Below are 17417 nucleotides of genomic sequence, written 5' to 3' on the forward strand. Positions count from 1 at the left end.
TTAAATAAGAACGAATTGTTTAAAAGTTATAATATAATCTTTAAACTAAACCGCGGTTAAACTAATCTAAAGCATATTTTTAAATTAATAATTTTATAAATTTATTCAAGCCCAGACGGTTAAAAAGAGATAACAAACATACTTGCATATCACTTGCTACTAATAAATAATTTTGACCAAATAAAATATTGTATGTTTGAATAATTAGTAGGAAGGAAAAATAAAGTATTATCTCATATTTACTTATTTAATTAGTTCACTGACACCTAAAAATGTTGTGGACTAAACATATTTGAAATTAAGCTCTCGTTTGAATTCGGCGGGAAAAGTCGAGATTTTTTGTGTAACTCATGCAATTCACAGTCTGGTAACACTGATTCAAACAGCTGTGCGCCTTCGCCCTCGTAACATTTTGTTTCCACAAAAATCGGGATATAATGAATAAAATCACGCGTGCCTTCATCAGCGTGCTGCGCCAGAGCAGCTCATCCGGCGGCACTAACACCCTGCTAGGACGGCAGCTCTCCTACAGGAGCGACTTGTCCCTGGACAAGCTGTACCCGAGTGCGCGGCTACAAATCTACACGCCGCCCCCGCCGGTAAGTGGATGCAGTGGATCCTGATATAATATATCTAATATTTCCACACAACAGCCTCCTGGGAGCGCCAACAAATTCAACGGCTTCATTCCCATGGACAGACTGGAGATCACCTACAGCCGCAGCTCGGGACCCGGAGGCCAGCACGTGAACACGGTGAACACCAAGGTGGATGTGCGCTTCAAGGTGGCGCAGGCGGACTGGATACCCGAGCAGACGCGCCAGAAGCTGCTCCAGGTGCTGGCCAATCGGATCACCAAGGAGGGCTATTTCTACATCAAGAGCGACCTCACTCGCTCCCAGCAAATGAACCTTGCCGATGCCCTGGAGAAGCTGCGCTCCCTCATCCGCTCCCAGGAGACCTTGGCAGCTGCTCCACCCAGCGAGGAGACGCTAGAGAAGCTTCGCCGGCGCCAGGAGCGAGCGGCCCGCGAACGGCTCCAAGTGAAACGTGGTCGTGGCCAGATCAAAGCGGATCGTCAAGGACCCGGCGGAATAGAATTGTAGTTATTATTCGAAATTGTTGCACACAGATTCACATTACACATATACACTTAACTAAGCTATAAGGGCCATTTCAGGTTTTCACTTTTACATAGTTGATATACCCTCTGCTAGAGTATGGCAAGTAAATGACTCTTATTATATTTAAATTTACACAAATCCTGTGAAAGTGAAAACACGAAAAGACCCATTAGATATCTAGGGAAGCTGCTGATCCTCAGTGGCCGGCGTGACTGTAAACCGCTTGGAACTGGCCACCTTTGGTGGCTCCTCCTTTCCCACTTGCGAGGGCATGCTGGAAAATCGAGGACGCTGAAAGAACAGGATATGAACAGTCGGAAAAATAACAAATAATGTTTGGCAACTTACGGACTGCGGAGGACTTAGCTGAATGGTCACATCGTGGCTCCTTTGCGATGGCCTACTGACCACACTGTGGCGCTGACGATGCTCTAGTGTAGGCAAAACACCGGCCATTTTCGAGGCATACAGCTGCTCCAGTCGGTGGATGGTGGAGAATTCCGCTCCAGGCGGCTGCAACGAGAAACTGTGCCGGTTGCTAAGCGGCGACCATGTGTGCTGGTAGTTCGCCTCGTCCAGGTGGCGCAGAAACTGACGATTGAGTGAACCGAGCGCCTGCTGGTCCTCGGTGGCCAAATTGGCCATTAGCTCGTCCAAAATATCGGCCTCTGTCTCCACTTTTCCATGGCGCGCCAACTTGATGTCATGTTTCCAGAACTGCCGGTTCTTGCGCCCGATCACCGGCGCAATTTCCTTGACCTTCAGCACCAGGATGCCCATCAGGTAGACGCACAACACATTGGACAGCGTTAGGCACATGCTGATGCCGCCCAGGACGGCCAGTTCCTTGGCCTGGTTGTCCGAGTAGCGACGCGTCTTGATCACATCCACGTACAGCGAGTCGTCGTGCTCGAAGAACTTATAGATGCAGGCCACTGCCCACAGCAGTCCAGAGTTGACTGCCGGCGGCAGCAGAGAGGCGGATATGGCCACGCCCACCAGAGAGCCAATGTTGCCGCCCAGGATTCCAATGGCAGCCGCCGCTCCCGACGGGATGGCCGTGAAAACGCCCACGACCAGGGAGTGCAGGTCGCAGCGCGAGAGCATCTCCTCCGTGAGTCCTTCGCCAATGCCGTACTTGTGGTCCGTGGTGCACACCACCAGGCCGAAGAGGAAGCCCACCAGGGTGGCGGTCAGGATGCCAATCAGTTCGTTCAGCATGCCCAGCCTGCGAAGCGATCGATCCTGGATCACAGTCCCAAAGATGGCCGCAATTATTGGCCCCATTAAAGGGGAAATCAGCATGCTGGAGGCCAGGAAGATCGTGCTATTCTCCACCAGACCGAAGCTGGCCAGAACTCTGAAAGGGATTGATTGTTATTACTGGTGCTCCTTTATCTTATGGAGGTCTTAAAGTAGGATTGCAGTGTGCAGTAATAAGAACAATATTGTACAAACAGCTAAGTTTGCCTTATAAAGTATTAATTTCAGAATTATAAAGAATAAGAAATTAATAATTAAATTAATTTGCCGGCTGGACAAAGCTGATATATCCTTGCAGCTTTTATAAAAATTAAATATTCAATAAAAGGTCCACATTTTGATTTCTTTTTTGTTGACCAATTTAAAACAAAATAAAATCGCTTTTTAAAATAATAGTAAACAATTACCGCATATCGAAGTATATTCATCTATTAGTATCATTAAACAGCGAAGATATATCTTTTTGATTTAGTTTTCAGAATTCGTAGCTATAAAATATTTCTGAAACCTATACTATAAGCAATTTATTTAAATGGCTTCCAAACTGAGGCTCTTGTTTGCGTTTAAACGGACAAACGGACAATACTGATCGATAATATATATAGGTACTTTTTAATTAAATTATAAAAGGCTTTTCAAGGGGCTTATAAAAGATAAACTAATTTTCTTAATAAAATTGATTATTTTTAGGCAATTCTAATTTTTGAGTTTGTTTACCAATTAAATATTTGCAATTTTAAAATATTTAAATGCAAAATCGAATACCTAGTTCTATTATGATTAGTGTTAGCTAAATCTTACGCTGCCGAGACTAGGAGTATGCAAAAGTCGAAGGTAATGGCCGCATCCTGGCGCACATCCCTCAGGATCTGGGCCACATTCAATCGGGATCGCACAGAGTTCATGAATCGATTCCAGATCCCTTGCTTCTGGGCATTGATGTGCCTGCGGAAAGGAATCTTTATAGATTAATGTCTTAAATAACCATATTTAAAGCGAATTTAACTCATTGCTAGAGGGCTGCTCCTCCTGATCCTCCATGGTTTCACGCTGGACGTAGGATCTGTTGGCCAGGCAGCTGATCACAGAAACAGCCGATCCCTCCCGATCGCCGATGCCCCATTCCTGCAGTGCCTCATAGAGATTCTCGTAGCGCTCGTCAAAGTCCATGGAGAAGCTGATGTGGTAGGCATTCCCCTCCAGACTAGGCAGCCACACGGCGTTGGGTATGTGATACTTCTGCAGGATCTGGCGCACCACCTGCTCCTGGTCCGTGTCCAGTGGCATGTTGAGCAGGTGATCGTGACAGTTGCCATCGGTCGTCTGAATTTGGATTTTTGGCAGGGAAGACTTCAACTTGACGCCCTGCTCCGGTGATTCCCCTCCTATTCGGATGGTGGACAGGCTTTCGATCGTCGAGGCGCGGCTGGCGGTGCCAATGGGCGTGGCCCCCGCCCCGTTGACCACCTGGACGTAGCCCATCTTCAGGCGCTGCTCCTCGGCCTTCGTGGGTATCGTGATCGTGAGCAGCACGGCGGCAGTTCCCGTCATCGTTGCGGTTTCGTTTTACGTTTGCTTTTGCGGAAGTGACCCTCAGCGCTTTGTGTTTACAGCACACTTTGTATGGAATCGATCGAGTATCGATCTAGTGCATAATCACCAGCACTCACACGTGGACAAGCGGACACATGGGCAACTGGACAACTGGACGCACCCGGCACTGCAACTGCACTGATCTTCTTTGTACTGGAAGTGAGTTGAAGCCTCGCTTGTTATTGCCGCCACTGATAACGGTTTCTAGCTGGATGCTTCTTCTTGCCAATCTGGCAGTCACTTGGAAGCATCTCCCACTTGGCCATTTTTAGGTTCTGACTGGAATCGAGCTTTCGCCGCTTGCCGCCCGACGATTGGATTTCAAATCTAAACTTCGTTCATATATTTTAGCCGAAATAAAAACTTTCAAAATTTTGTTCTAAAGCACTATTTTAAATTTTGCTATTTAAATTTTGACAAATTTATAATATTAAAAAAAAAGTTAGAAGTTCATAAAAGATTTAACTTTATAAAAAATTTAAAAAAATGCTACTCTATTGTTAAAACTTAACATTGCCTTTATTAAAATTGTAGTAAAAATTGTACTATAGTTGTGATTTTTTTAAATATGTAAACAATTTTTTTTTGGTATTCAGTTTTTCAATAATTATTGTACAAGACTATTTAAAATTTTGGTATTTTAATTTTTATCTAAAATTCTATGTATCGTCATCGTATATTTTTATTGGAATAATTAAAGAGGATCTTACAATTTGTAAATATTTATAGTACTTAAAACTGACAAAATCATTTTTAATGCATTTCCACAAATAGAACAAAACTTTACCTTTTGCACATTTACATATTTATTCTATAAGGAATTTTGTTTATCTGAAAATACATATGTTTATTAGAAAGATCATTTTAATGTATGCAAAGTTTAAGGTCCATATATCACCGCAGATTTTGGAAAGTTTATCACCAATACGTATTGATCAAGCTTTCTATTCTAACTGACATTACATTTCGTGTTAGGATTTCAAACGAAACTTTTAGAACATTTTATTCTTTTTTATGTTTTTTAAATACAAAGATCTACAATAGTTAAGGGTTATTGTAAGCATTTTATTTGTTTGACCATACTTTTTTAAAATCACTAATTGTATCCTATTTAATCAAGGCTAAATATTTATATAAAAAATGCAAAAACTAAAAACTTTAAGAGGTATTCCAAATTTAGAAATAAAATTCAGTGGGGCACGAGTGCAAACAATTTTCCGGTTGGATGGTGTTTCAAATAATTGTAGGCTATGGTTAAAAGCATGCCAATTGACAGATTATAATTAGGCATTAATTGTTGGTTATTAAAATTATAAATGAGACCTTTTCTCAAGTTGTCGAAGTTTTTAGAGGAGCGGCTGCAGTTTTAATTAAATAAAAAGCTCATCTTCTATTAAGCGTTATTGTCATTTCATGATTCACTCGCCTGAGCAGATTACATAATATTACTAAACAAAACATTCGCGTTAATTTCACGCCTTTGGTGCACTTGAACGTCGACTTGGTTCAAGTTTAGCTAATTGAATTCTCATGGCGTGAGTGTTTCTGTGGGCATTTCTATGGATCGGATCGTCATGCGAATAGCAGCCAATTGGAGGTTCATTTGTATGCAGGTGGGACGGTGTGACGATAAATCGAGAATTTAAATACATCCAGTGGCGAAGAAACGAACTTTATTTGATACAAAAACATCAGAGCTTCGCGTATGTAGAGGCAAACGCAGCGAGAATGGAAGTGTAAATGCCACTAAAACTGACTAAACAATAGCTGAAATTGCACTTAACAAGGTTCTTTAGCTGGCTAAAAACAATTAAAATGCGTATAAGAGGCTGATATCTAGTAGACAATTGCTACACTATGTATATATGCTTAGGGGTATACAAAAGTGCAATGATGAAATGGAAATTAAATGTGGTGCCGAATTTCCCCGCTTTTCCTTTCCTAGACTAAGTCGACTCGTGGTTGTCTTACAAACTAATTAACAGCATATTGGGCAAAAGGCAAGGCTTAAATACATCCCGATTGCAGCTCCTAGAAGCGAATCTCGTTGCGCTGCACCTGGTCGTAGACCTGCGGCGTGAGCAGTTCGTACCGCCCTTTGGATGTCTGATAGTACAGGGCATCCTTGACCAGGCTCGGATCGTAGCCCTCCTTCTGCAGGTCCACCTTACGCAGCTTGAAGGTGCCAGTGAGGTCCACCTTGGTGAGCAGCCGTATGATCTGGGGACGTGCATAGGCGGGCAGCACCTTGGCCAAACGGCCGGCGAAGGTATCGAGGTCCAGCTCCCGCTCGGGGTCGTAAATGGCGGCCATGCCGGCCCTGCCCTCGGTGTGCGGAATGGTCACGCCGTACACCACAGTGTCCTTGTACCCAGCCACATTGCTGACCTGCGCCTCTACCTCGCTGGTCGACACATTCTCACCCTTCCAGCGGAAGGTATCGCCAGTGCGGTCCTTGAAGTACAGATAACCCTTCTCGTCGGCCACCAGCAGATCTCCGGAAAGGAAGGCCATATCGCCGTGCTTGAATACATCCTTTACGATCTTCTTGGCCGAAGCCTTTTCGTCGACATAGCCGAGGAACTCGCGAGAGGGATTTCCCTTGACAATCTTGCCGATAAATACGCCCGGCTCGTTGGGTGCGCACAGCTGGCAGAGGCCGTTCTTGTCCCTGATCGGCTCCCCGGTGTCCTGGTCGGCGCGAATGATCGAGATCGGGTAGACCTTTGGCAGGATGCGCGACACGAAGCCGATGGCACCCACCGTGTTGTCGTGATTCATGATGTTCGCATTGCCCTCGGTGGCGCCATAGAATTCGCCCACCTTGGCGATGTTGAAACGCTCCACAAACTGTGGCCAAATCTGCGGACGCAGTCCGTTGCCGAACACAAGACGCACTCGGTGCTTCTGGTCGTATTCCGATGGTTTCGTAGCCAGAATGTAGCGTGCCATCTCACCGATATACTGACCGACCTGCAATTCACAAAAAGGCCACCATTAGTGACTGCCGTCGAGGGGCAATAAATCTCACTTACAGTGGCATTGTACTTGGTGCAATCGGCGAAATAGTTGGAGGCGGAGAACTTCTTGCGAATGGAAACCGTAGAGCCAAAGAGCACCGACTGACCCATGCACATGATGCCTCCGGCGGTGTGGTACAACGGCAGCGGGGTGTAGAACACGTCCTCCTCCTGGAAGCCCATCGTGTAGTGGATACCAGCAGCGATAAACAGATACCTGGGGGTACGAATAGTATGCTTGCATTGTAATAAAAGTATTTAGTATATGAAATTATTTAATATTTGGCAAATTGAAATTTATTATATACTTTCAAGGTTGTCACAAAATCTTAAAAAGTTCCAAGTTTCTAATAAAAGTGACTAAAAGACGTGATATATTATACCGCAGAATTAAACAGCTCTTTATTAATGCTTTTAAGCATCTCGCTCTTCCTATAGTTTGAATTTTAATCAATTTAAGTTAAGAAAAAAATTAGTTTTGTTAAATAATAAAAACCATTTATCAAAATTGTAAGCAGGTGTGTTCTAAACACCACAAAAATGCACCACTCTTAGGCACTTAATAGGTTTGAAAATATAATATCTAAAGTTGTTATAATAATTTAAGAAGGTTTATACAATCATTTGAAGTACCCATTTTATAGGTTTGAAAATATAATATCTAAAGTTGTTATAATAATTTAAGAAGGTTTATACAACCATTTGAAGTACCCACCGGGAGTGAGAGATGACGGCCGCCTTGGGCAGTCCCGTGGTGCCGGAGGTGTAGATGTAGACGAGCTTGTCGTGGTGGTTGACCTGCGTCTTGTTCGGCTTCTCATTGCTGGCGGTTGTGAGCAGGGCGTTCAGGTTTTTGGCCTGCGGGATGCTCTTCTCGGTCTGGCTGTTGTTGTTCTCGTTGTTGAACTGGAAGAGGGTGAGCTCGGCGGGCAGATCCTTGGCCACGTCGGATACGGCTTCCAGGAAGTCCTCGCCGTAGATGAGGGCCGTGCAGTGGGCCACCGTGATGCTGTGCAGCAGTGAGGGACCGCGCAGGTTCGTGTTGATCAGCGGGGTGATCACGCCGATCTTGGAGAGACCCAGCCAGGTGGCCACGTACTCGGCACGGTTCTCCAGCAGCAGAGCCACCACATCGCCCTTCCGGTATCCCTGGGCCTGCAGCACGTTGGCCACCTTGTTGGCGTGCTCGTTCACCTGACGGAAGGTCCAGCGCTGTGTCTCGCTGACCACGGCCACTTTTTCCGGATGGATGCGAACATTCCGCTCGAACACATCCGCCACAGTGTAGTTGAGGCGCTCATGGCGCTTCGTGTACCGCAGGAGCTTGATATAGGCCCAGAGAGCTCTAGAGAACAAAAGTTTAATTTAAATAAATTTGCCCAGATACTTATTAAAAAAAAAAAACAACTTATAATTTACTTGACAGAAAAAGAGAAATAAAAAAAAAATAGTTGCTAATAAAACCTCCCCAGCAGAATATTATCCTTAGCCAAATATAAAAGAATATTTAAATATTACATATTACATTAACAAAAATGTGTTACAAAATAAAAATGAGTGCTTTCAAAAAATGGTTTTACGAAAAAATAACTATTTCAATTATTATTAAATATCAAAAGCATGTTTTCGAAAAACTATGTAAATAAAAAGTATTTTCAAACAATTTTAAGCTTCTTCATATTGCATACATTTTTGTAAATATTTGTATGGGAACATAGACTTTAAATTGTTTGGAAAACAAATAAAAACTAAATTGTTAGTTATTTATAAGCATACCCATCATATTAATAATTCTTTTATATGTTAAGATAATTAAAAGTCATTATAGTTATTATCATTATCATAGATCTAATAAATAGTTTTATAACCGTTAAATTATAAATGATTATTAATTTAAGTTAATTGATATAAGGGATATGGATATGTTTTCTGCGGCAGGGAAAGTGTTTGATCGAAGGTGAGTCGGATGTAGTACCCGTACCAGCAGTATCTTCCCCATCGATCGCGTTTGATTTATGGTTAGTGGTCGGGGCCACTGAAAATAGCGCACAGAAATCGAAGCTCGACAAGCGCAACAGCCGTGATGCGATAAACCCAGAGATAAAAGCGGCTGAAGTGGCTGCAATCGAAACCGAACGTGGTAATCTAGTCCGACCATCCGAGCCGCAAATTTATGACGTTGCTAAATTAAAGCTGAGTAATGCAAAGTTCACGAGAAGGCCAAAGTTGTAAGATAACCTATTTTACTTAGCTAGGGCTTACGGATTTTCTATGAAGCTTCGCCAAAGTAATAACAATTAAATTTGTCATTTGAATATCATGTTATTTGTCATGGGAATGCCCCACGACTCAGTTTACACATTTAGCACAAAGTTGAATGTTTAATAACAAACAGAGTTGTCACACTTTATCTCTTATGCAAATAATAAAAAAATTACTAAGAGTATTTACGCTTGAACATAAACTACTGTTTGATTTAGATATCAATATTGAAGCAGCTATCAGCAAAATGGAGAAATGTACATACCGACTAATCCAGATAACCATTATCTTTGATTTTCTAGTTCAAAATGTATGTATTAACAAACGCTAGTTGATAAACTGTTTTTCATTTTCAGTTAAATATTTGCTTGTAAATTGTAAAACTAATTTGCCAATAGTCTGTAATTATTTGACTGAGCTGAATAAAGAAGAGCTGATTAGAGAAGGTACAATTTGCAATCAATTTAAATCCTAGGTAAATACAAGGTGTTCCGGTCTGAAAGCCTTTTCAAAGCACTTGTATTCGAAGATATCGAGAGATTTTATATAAATACATACATATAGGTATGCCGCAAAACCCAATTCAAATCGTTCATTTCCCCATGGCAAACATCAATCGCAATAGTTCGATGGGCCGTATATTGGAAATTGGAAAAAAAAAACTTGCACTCGACTTGGGACTCGACCACAGCGACGATCTCAATTTAAATTCGCTTTGCACTCGTGCGTACTTTGCACCGCTGGCGGGGTTTTAGACTCTAGAATCTATCGTTTCGATAAGATAGCCGGCTAAGCAGTTGCTTTAGCCCTCGTTAGCCGTGTATTTATAGGGCTTTAATCAGGCCTTATAACCCCCATCGAGTGGTTTGTTTGGTATTTTTGGACATGTTTGCTCCCAGATAGGTCTGCTGCAGGCCGAGACAAAGCTAAAGCTTCGATGCGAATCCAAGGTTGTCCGGCCAAACTTGAAGTTGATCTTAAGAATCAGTTGTGAGCCGAGATATATGTACGAGAGAATACATATATTCGAAGTTAGTTAAGCCGAAACCAGTGCTGACCTTGGCATGGAACTTGATCTGCTGTGTGAGACTCATTAAAGCTCAAACTGCTGAGCAAATTAAATTTTCAGGTAAAATGAATAGCTGAGAGTGGGTCAGAGTAATGTATAAAAATTGATTACAATACTTAAAGTTAATAAGCATTAAATTAAAGTTTTAAGGAATATCATTAATGGCCTTAAGGTATTAAAGAATTACATTTTAAATTTTTTTTAATCTTTAAGCTTCTTTAATGAAACATTAAAATTTTATTAGAATGTTGGGGTGCTATTCATTTAGTGTAAAAAAAGTATTAAATTAAACAGGTAATCCAAATGCTTATAATTTGTGGCGTAGTGTTAAAATAAATTTTTGGGTTTTTAAATTATTATTTTATGCTTGGATAACTTGTTCTTCATTTTGTTAGCTTTTTGCTTGCCGTGTGAAACGCAAATTTCCGACAATCTTTCGGCAAAAATGCAAAAAAAAAAAACCCAATGCTAGCCGTGACAACTTTAAACAACTTTATTGCCAAATGAACAAAGTCGTAAGTTAGAACTAGAAACAATAATTTAAAATAATTTCGATTTTCTTTTAAAAAAAATATTTTGAAAAACCCTGGTATTCTAGACAACGCAAAATACAAAACCAAGACTGAAGTGAAACTTTCGGCATTTTAACAAATTCAAGAAAGATATAGAAAGAGATAAAAAATCTAACAATGACTTTAAAAATCTTTTGATTTGAGTAATTTCCAGTTAGTTCCTATTTCCTGCACTCAACATGAGTTCCATCTTTCGGATGGAGTATACTAAAACAGACCTGGCAACCCTAGACAGCCAAAAATACAAAGACTGAGGCGACACTTCCGCCATTTTAATTGCCCAAGCTTCGGCTTTTGGCGTACGTTTTCAAGAACAGATCGGTTAGTGTGCCAGTAGTCTTCCGGCTGACGCACTCGATCGAATTCGATTAGTATGCGCCGAGGGTTTCGCTGGGCGACGATCGTACGAAGGCAATGGTAAATAAAAAAGCGAGTTTGTTTTGGTTTTGGGGCTGGGCGACCTTGAACCTGAAGAAGTCAATAAACCTCGTAATCGGGTGGCAAAAAAACTGATGATTTCCGACAGCTATTCGTCAATAATCGTAGCCATTTCCCATGAAGTTTTCTCTTTACAGTTTTCCTCGGACAACTGCAAATGGCTACTGCAGATGGCGACCCAAATAGACGGAAAACGAGTTTCTCTGCGGTTTCAACTGCTGGACGGGGGGGGAGGAGGAGGAGGTGGCTAGAAACGGGGTACAATGGACAAAGTACTCGCACTCGGATGATTTTCTGTTCTCTGATGTCCCAATGGATTCACAAAAGAAAGCCCGGATATATTGTGTAGCAATAAACACCTCCCCCGGGGGCGTTTGTATTGTAAACTTATCACCCGATTGCTTGGGGTACAGTGCGCCCGCCGACAAGGAGACTCACGTCAGATCGCGGCTAGCGGTGGCGCCCGCTATGTAGAACCAGCGCCAACCGGGTTTGTTGAGTAGCAGGGCGACCAGCGCCACGAGCACAGCAAAAATCCATCCCATTGTGTGGAGCGTGTAGATGACGCAGGCGAAAGCCAAGCCGAAAGCGACCGTTGCGCAGAAAAACCGAAAAATAACTAAAAACCGCTGGCGTCGTCTTCGCTGCCGATCGTGATCGTGCGCCCCGTAAGTTAGCGATGGCCGATCAGCTGGTCGCTGCGCGTTGCCAGATCGCCGGAAATGGAAGACCGTTATTTTGTTGGATGCGAAAGTTAATAGATTTATGCTTACATTGGTGCTATAGAGAGCGCAGTTGTCGATGTTTATAATCACATTGCTGTTCACATGATTGTCCAATAAGCTGTTGTGCTGCAGGAAACACAATATAATTAACTGTTATCGAAACGATAAATAACAGTAATCCCTTAGGCTAAATAGTTATTTATGGCAACGTGCGTTTTGTGATGAATTGCTCCATATGTTGCATGCATAACTTACTGTAAGCTCAGGCCTCGAATAACCAATACTGGAGCTATTGTAACGCAAACGCTGATAACGCTCGTTGCGCTGTCACAAGAATCCATTGAACACGTAGAACGGCAGAAAGTGTCGACGAGCCTTGCGAAATAGCATTTTCCGTTGATTTAACTTTAGCTTTTTGTAAACTTTTCAAGCAATTACAGTGGCCTGTTTTGGTTTTTGTAACTTGTCTTGTCCTGCGTTGTTTGTTTTTTTTTATATTTGAGCTTTTTTTGTTGCACTTTGGAACTAGTTCCTGAACGAGTGCTTAAACTATCGCATGCCGCTATCGCTATTTACAGTGTGGCAATACCATTCCATCAGCTGACCTACCCACGGAGTGGCAACACTCCACAAATGTTTTGTTTTATTTAGCGGGTTTTTTATTGTCTAACCACCGCAGCGTCATGAAAATCTTATGTGAGGTGCAGGTGGTGAACCGCACCACCCAAGCCAAGCGGACGCCGCGACCCGTGAAGTCCACGCTGGCCATTGGCTACAAGCAGAGCGCCCGGGACGCCAATGGGAACACCAAGAAGGAGCTGGAAATGGTCCTGTTCAGCGGACAAAACAAGACGGGCAGTCGCTACAAGGTGCGCGACAACATCCACGCCGTGCACACCAAGTTCGTGCTGGACGGGAAGGCCACCATTGGGTTCCTGCAGCCGCCGGAGAACCTGCTGATCAAGTGCGATCCCATCCAGCTGAAAGGATTCCTGCAGACCCTCAAGCTGGGCATGGAGGGCAAGGAGGCCATCAACCTGAGACTGAACATCGCCGCCGCCACGGCCATTCCGCAGAAGGCGCAGCCCCAGGTGCGCATGGTGGTCAGCAAACGGAGCGAGTACCCCATCAAGGGATTCCCGCGCACCCTAAAGTCTCTGACCATCAACAATAGCCAGCTGGTTAAGCTGAGCTTCGAGGTCTGCACCTTGCGCAATCTCACAAAGCTGGATGTCAGTGGCAACAAGCTGACCAAGGTGTGTGTTAACCTCCATGCCCGCTACAGCCACTTGTTAATCCTTTAGTTTACCCACCACCAGATTCCTCCAGAATTGGGTGGTCTGGCCCTGACCTCGCTGCACTTGGGCAGCAACTGTTTGGGTGAATTGAACGACTGGTGCTGGTTGCGGGGCACTAGGCTGAGCCAATCCCTCGGCGAGCTGGATTTGTCGAGCAACGGCCTCACCCAGTTTCCTGCCCCACTGGTCAAATTGGAGCGCCTGGTCTCGCTGAACCTCAACCACAACCTGCTCATTCGGTTGCCCTTCGCCATTCGCCGTCTGCAGGCGCTGCGAAAACTGCACGTGTGTAGCAACAAACTGGAGTCACTGCCGGCTGCCATTGGGGATCTGCACATCGACTTGCTGGATGTGTGGGGCAATTGCTTTAAGGCCTTCAATGCCGATGCAGCCCAGCAGCTTAACCGGCAATCGGTGGTCGCCAACACACCGCCACCCCTGTGGCTGAAGGCGGCCCGGGCCGTGGCCAACTACAAGCTGCCTTTGCCGGCGGGCTCTGTGCCCGCTGTGCTCATCGAACTGATCTGTGAGGCGCCCAAGTGCCCGTGTGGCCAGCTCTGCTACGCCCTCAGCAAGGAGGACCTCCTGCAACGTGTCGTCCAGCCCAAATTCACCAACATCAAGAACCTCACCTACAGTCGCGAGCATCAGATCTACGCGGATGTGGTCATCTGCGGACCCGGCTGCAGTGCCACGGTGCAGCTGAAGGCTCTGTTCAGCCTAATGTTTACCTGATTGGAGCAGGTGTTCGGACACCGAAATCGGCGTTTATCTATAACTATAAGTAGATTTAAGCTAACGAATCGTTTATGATTTACCATATTTTATTATTGATTTTCATTCCCTTATTATCATCTTGTTAAACTTAAACTGCCATTAAAAGCGAATTTATCATTAAAATAGTTAAGAATTGCAATTAATGTTATATTACTTTAATGAAATAGGGCTGCATTTGTAGGTTTACAAAACAACTTCTTTATGAATGGATTGAATTAATGATGGCTATATATATAAATAGAAAGTTTAGATATTAAGAAGTTATAGGCAAATTTGCAGAACAAATTGTATTTTTTTGTTTATGTTGGTTTTTCAACCCTTAAGGCTTTATTATGCTTATAACTTAAAGAAGACTTTAAATGTTATTCTGGTAATGTATCCGACTTAGAATTAACTTATAGTCCTGCAGAAATGGAGTTAAAAATATGTAAAAACGTTTAAATCCTTTTTAAAATGACAAGGCTTAAAACCTTGCAAATTTATTATAGCCACGGAATAGTTCTAGGCTGCACAAGTAAAGGATAAGGCATTGATTTCTTTATATTTTGGACAGAGCCAATAGGTTGGATACTCCTTGCAGGCAGTGAGTCTCCTTCGATACATTTTCGCTGGCATAAAGACATTCACACGCACGCTTGGTTGCTTACTTTGTTTTCGTATTACAGAAGCTCGTTGTTTTTATTATTAAAAGCTTCGTGCGTATGTGACTTGCATAAACGATTTTTATCAGCCGGCACACCTACTCACCCCACTGTGCGCCTTCTTGATTTTCCGCCTCATACGCACATACGCCTCTAATACCCTCACTAAATGTATTTATATTTATTTATTTATATCGTTAGTTGCTAATCTATGTCTTTAAATTTGTATATAAATTGTTTAAGCTTTGGAAAAATACAATTGCATACTATATAAAAACAAAAACCTGCAGCTAAATAAGAATATATTTTTAGAAAGTCAATTTGGTGAGCAATAAATGTATTCGAAAATAAAAAAAATTTATGTAAAGGGTCTCAGAGGTTCCGTTTAAATAACTAAAGCTACCCGTATTTAAAATTAATTTTTTTATAGCAAAGGCAACAGTACGTATGAGTGATAAACTTTGAAAACAATGCATAGACCCTAAAAATAATTTTTTCCGGTAATTTGTTTTTGTTGAGGCTTAATTATAAAAAATGTGAATTGTGCATGTATCAAAATAGGATTATTAAAATTTACCTTGAACATACTTAAGAAAGGGTATCCAGGTTTCAGCATTCTTAATTTTCCTGGCCTTGTCCTTATCGCTTGCTGTTCCTTTGCTTTTCTTTTGCTTTATCAAATCAAAACTTCGAGGCGATGCCACTTTTTTAAATAAGCATAAACAGCGAGTCCTTGCAGGACCCTCGCACCACTCGCGTTTCTAGGCTTTAATGTGCAGCTGGGGAATAAGGCGGCGACGGCACAGATCCTTCCCAGGGCGAAAAGGATGAGCCATGACTTGTGGCAAACTCGAGCCTAACTATAAAAATGTTTATCAGCATTCGTCTGCTGCGGGGTAGGTGGGCAGTGGGGGCTCTACAATTTCTGTAAGCTGCCCCAAATCCAATTTTGAGCAGCATTTAAGTGTCCTGGCTCCGCTTCCGCCTCCGCCTCCCGTTCCCATCATCATTCTGCAGGATTTCCTTTTTGTTTGCCATGCAAATGCGTGAGTTACTGAGTGGTGAGTTGAATGGGTGGCTGTCGATTCCCGTGTAAGTGTGTTTGCCCACACGATGTCCTTTTTGCTCTTCGGCCCTAACTTTGTCGCTTTGTGTGGGCAAATATTTGGCATGACTTTACGTTTGCAACTCGACTCGGTCAGTAAGCCCAAAAGTAGGCCTAATGGCAGGAAATCTCTGCTATGTGCATATGGAATTCGAGGCTGGTCTGTGATTGAACTTTGCTCGCTTTAATGTTTAATTAAAGAAAGAAATTCTAATTTTAAACGGATAATTGGAAAGAGTTATAGAGAGGTTTACTATAAAGATCTAAAATATATTTGATGTAGTTACTGGCAGGTTTACATTAAAGTTATGTAATCTATTTAACAGGTTCTAAATATTTTATTACAATAATAATTAAACAATAAACCAGGGAGAATTTTAATTTAATAAATGCTATTGCAGCTATTGACATCTTAGTATAACCAGTTTTTCAGGTTTTCAATACTTTATTTCTACGGTTAATAGCAATAAGTTAAAGATAATTGATCGAGTTTATAATTTATGCTTGTGTACCAATTTTATACTTGTGAATTTACTGTAGTGATTGCTTGGTTCAGTAGAAGAGAATATTTGAATGGTATCCATTATTCCTCTTTTATATATTTGTATTCCCCGAATTTTTCCACTTTAAATTTAAAGCTTTGAAGGGTGTGTTACGACAAACTTTTTAGTCTTGCCGTCTCAGGACCACGAAAATGTGGTTGTTGGCTCTCAAATTTGTGTTTTTATATACCCATAAATGGGAAAAATCCTTATAAACCATCCAGACCATATAAAAACGTTTCGAAATTCGGTCTGTCTGGCCGCTCCATCTCCCAACAAAGGCAAGCAACTCCGAATCATTTGCAAAAAAGCAAAAGCCAACATCAAAATGTGCCAAGTCAGCCAAGGGAATGGAAATTCAGCAGGTCCCCCAGAAATGCCCACGCTCGGAGACAGTAAAAACTCCATTAACTGCCATCAAAAATGCATTTCGCATGCATCAAACCGAAAATGGTAATGGCCAGGGGATCATCAAATAGAATAGAATGAAATGGCGCAAATCAAAACACATTGGCATAAATCAAAGGGCCGGGCTGCGTTGGGCGAACACTTTTATGGCTAATCCTCGAAGGAGGAACAAGCCAGACCCGGACAGATGACTCCCCTGGCAACATTTTTATGCGCAAATTAACTTTGCAATTGCCGGGAGTTGGGCACCACGACCCCCAAAAATTCTGGGGTGGATATCACTCCCCCTGCATTACATAAAATTTATCCCCAATTTGCGTGCAGCGGGTAAACATTTTATTTGCCCCGTCTGGCGCTGCTCCACTTTGGCTCTTTGGCTTATCAAATTTTATTAGCAGGCCGGCAAATTGTGCAACAACAACAGTACATCGGAACATCAGCCACCACATTACGGGCCAAATAAGCCGTGGAGTCACAAGCAACCCCCCCAGAAACCAAGTGCAGCCCCAGTTTGGCGACCTCGACTCAAGGTATGATTTGTCGTCCGCTATCAATTTCTTTAGCACAATACCCACCATCC

At 42.6% G+C, this 17417-nt stretch overlaps 4 protein-coding genes across 4 annotated transcripts; 2 read left to right on the forward strand and 2 right to left on the reverse strand.

Moving 5' to 3' along the window:
• Positions 1 to 378: 378 nt before the first annotated feature.
• LOC108142031 (peptidyl-tRNA hydrolase ICT1, mitochondrial) lies at positions 379 to 1157 on the forward strand. The gene is made up of 2 exons (XM_017265708.2): positions 379 to 599; positions 654 to 1157. Exons 1-2 carry the CDS (start codon positions 438 to 440, stop codon positions 1104 to 1106), a joined length of 615 nt encoding a protein of 204 aa, XP_017121197.1. The 5' UTR covers positions 379 to 437; the 3' UTR covers positions 1107 to 1157.
• Positions 1096 to 4191, reverse strand: LOC108142030. Its single transcript, XM_017265707.2, has 4 exons — positions 3394 to 4191; positions 3189 to 3332; positions 1473 to 2484; positions 1096 to 1415 (listed from the first exon to the last, which is right to left on the reverse strand). The coding sequence occupies exons 1-4, from the start codon at positions 3936 to 3938 to the stop codon at positions 1302 to 1304; spliced, it is 1815 nt and encodes a 604-aa protein (XP_017121196.1). The 5' UTR covers positions 3939 to 4191; the 3' UTR covers positions 1096 to 1301.
• A 1445-nt stretch (positions 4192 to 5636) lies between these two features.
• Positions 5637 to 12169, reverse strand: LOC108141940 (long-chain fatty acid transport protein 4). Its single transcript, XM_017265580.2, has 5 exons — positions 12115 to 12169; positions 11780 to 12039; positions 7716 to 8345; positions 7016 to 7217; positions 5637 to 6953 (listed from the first exon to the last, which is right to left on the reverse strand). The coding sequence occupies exons 2-5, from the start codon at positions 11884 to 11886 to the stop codon at positions 6012 to 6014; spliced, it is 1881 nt and encodes a 626-aa protein (XP_017121069.1). The 5' UTR covers positions 11887 to 12039; positions 12115 to 12169; the 3' UTR covers positions 5637 to 6011.
• Positions 12170 to 12683: 514 nt separating this feature from the next.
• On the forward strand, positions 12684 to 14280 carry LOC108142134 (leucine-rich repeat protein 1). The gene is made up of 2 exons (XM_017265830.1): positions 12684 to 13322; positions 13386 to 14280. The coding sequence occupies exons 1-2, from the start codon at positions 12750 to 12752 to the stop codon at positions 14097 to 14099; spliced, it is 1287 nt and encodes a 428-aa protein (XP_017121319.1). The 5' UTR covers positions 12684 to 12749; the 3' UTR covers positions 14100 to 14280.
• The last annotated feature ends 3137 nt before the right edge of the window (positions 14281 to 17417 follow it).

The sequence above is a fragment of the Drosophila elegans genome, unplaced genomic scaffold, assembly GCF_018152505.1.
Source record: "Drosophila elegans isolate 14027-0461.03 unplaced genomic scaffold, ASM1815250v1 contig_814, whole genome shotgun sequence".
NCBI lineage: Eukaryota > Metazoa > Arthropoda > Insecta > Diptera > Drosophilidae > Drosophila > Drosophila elegans.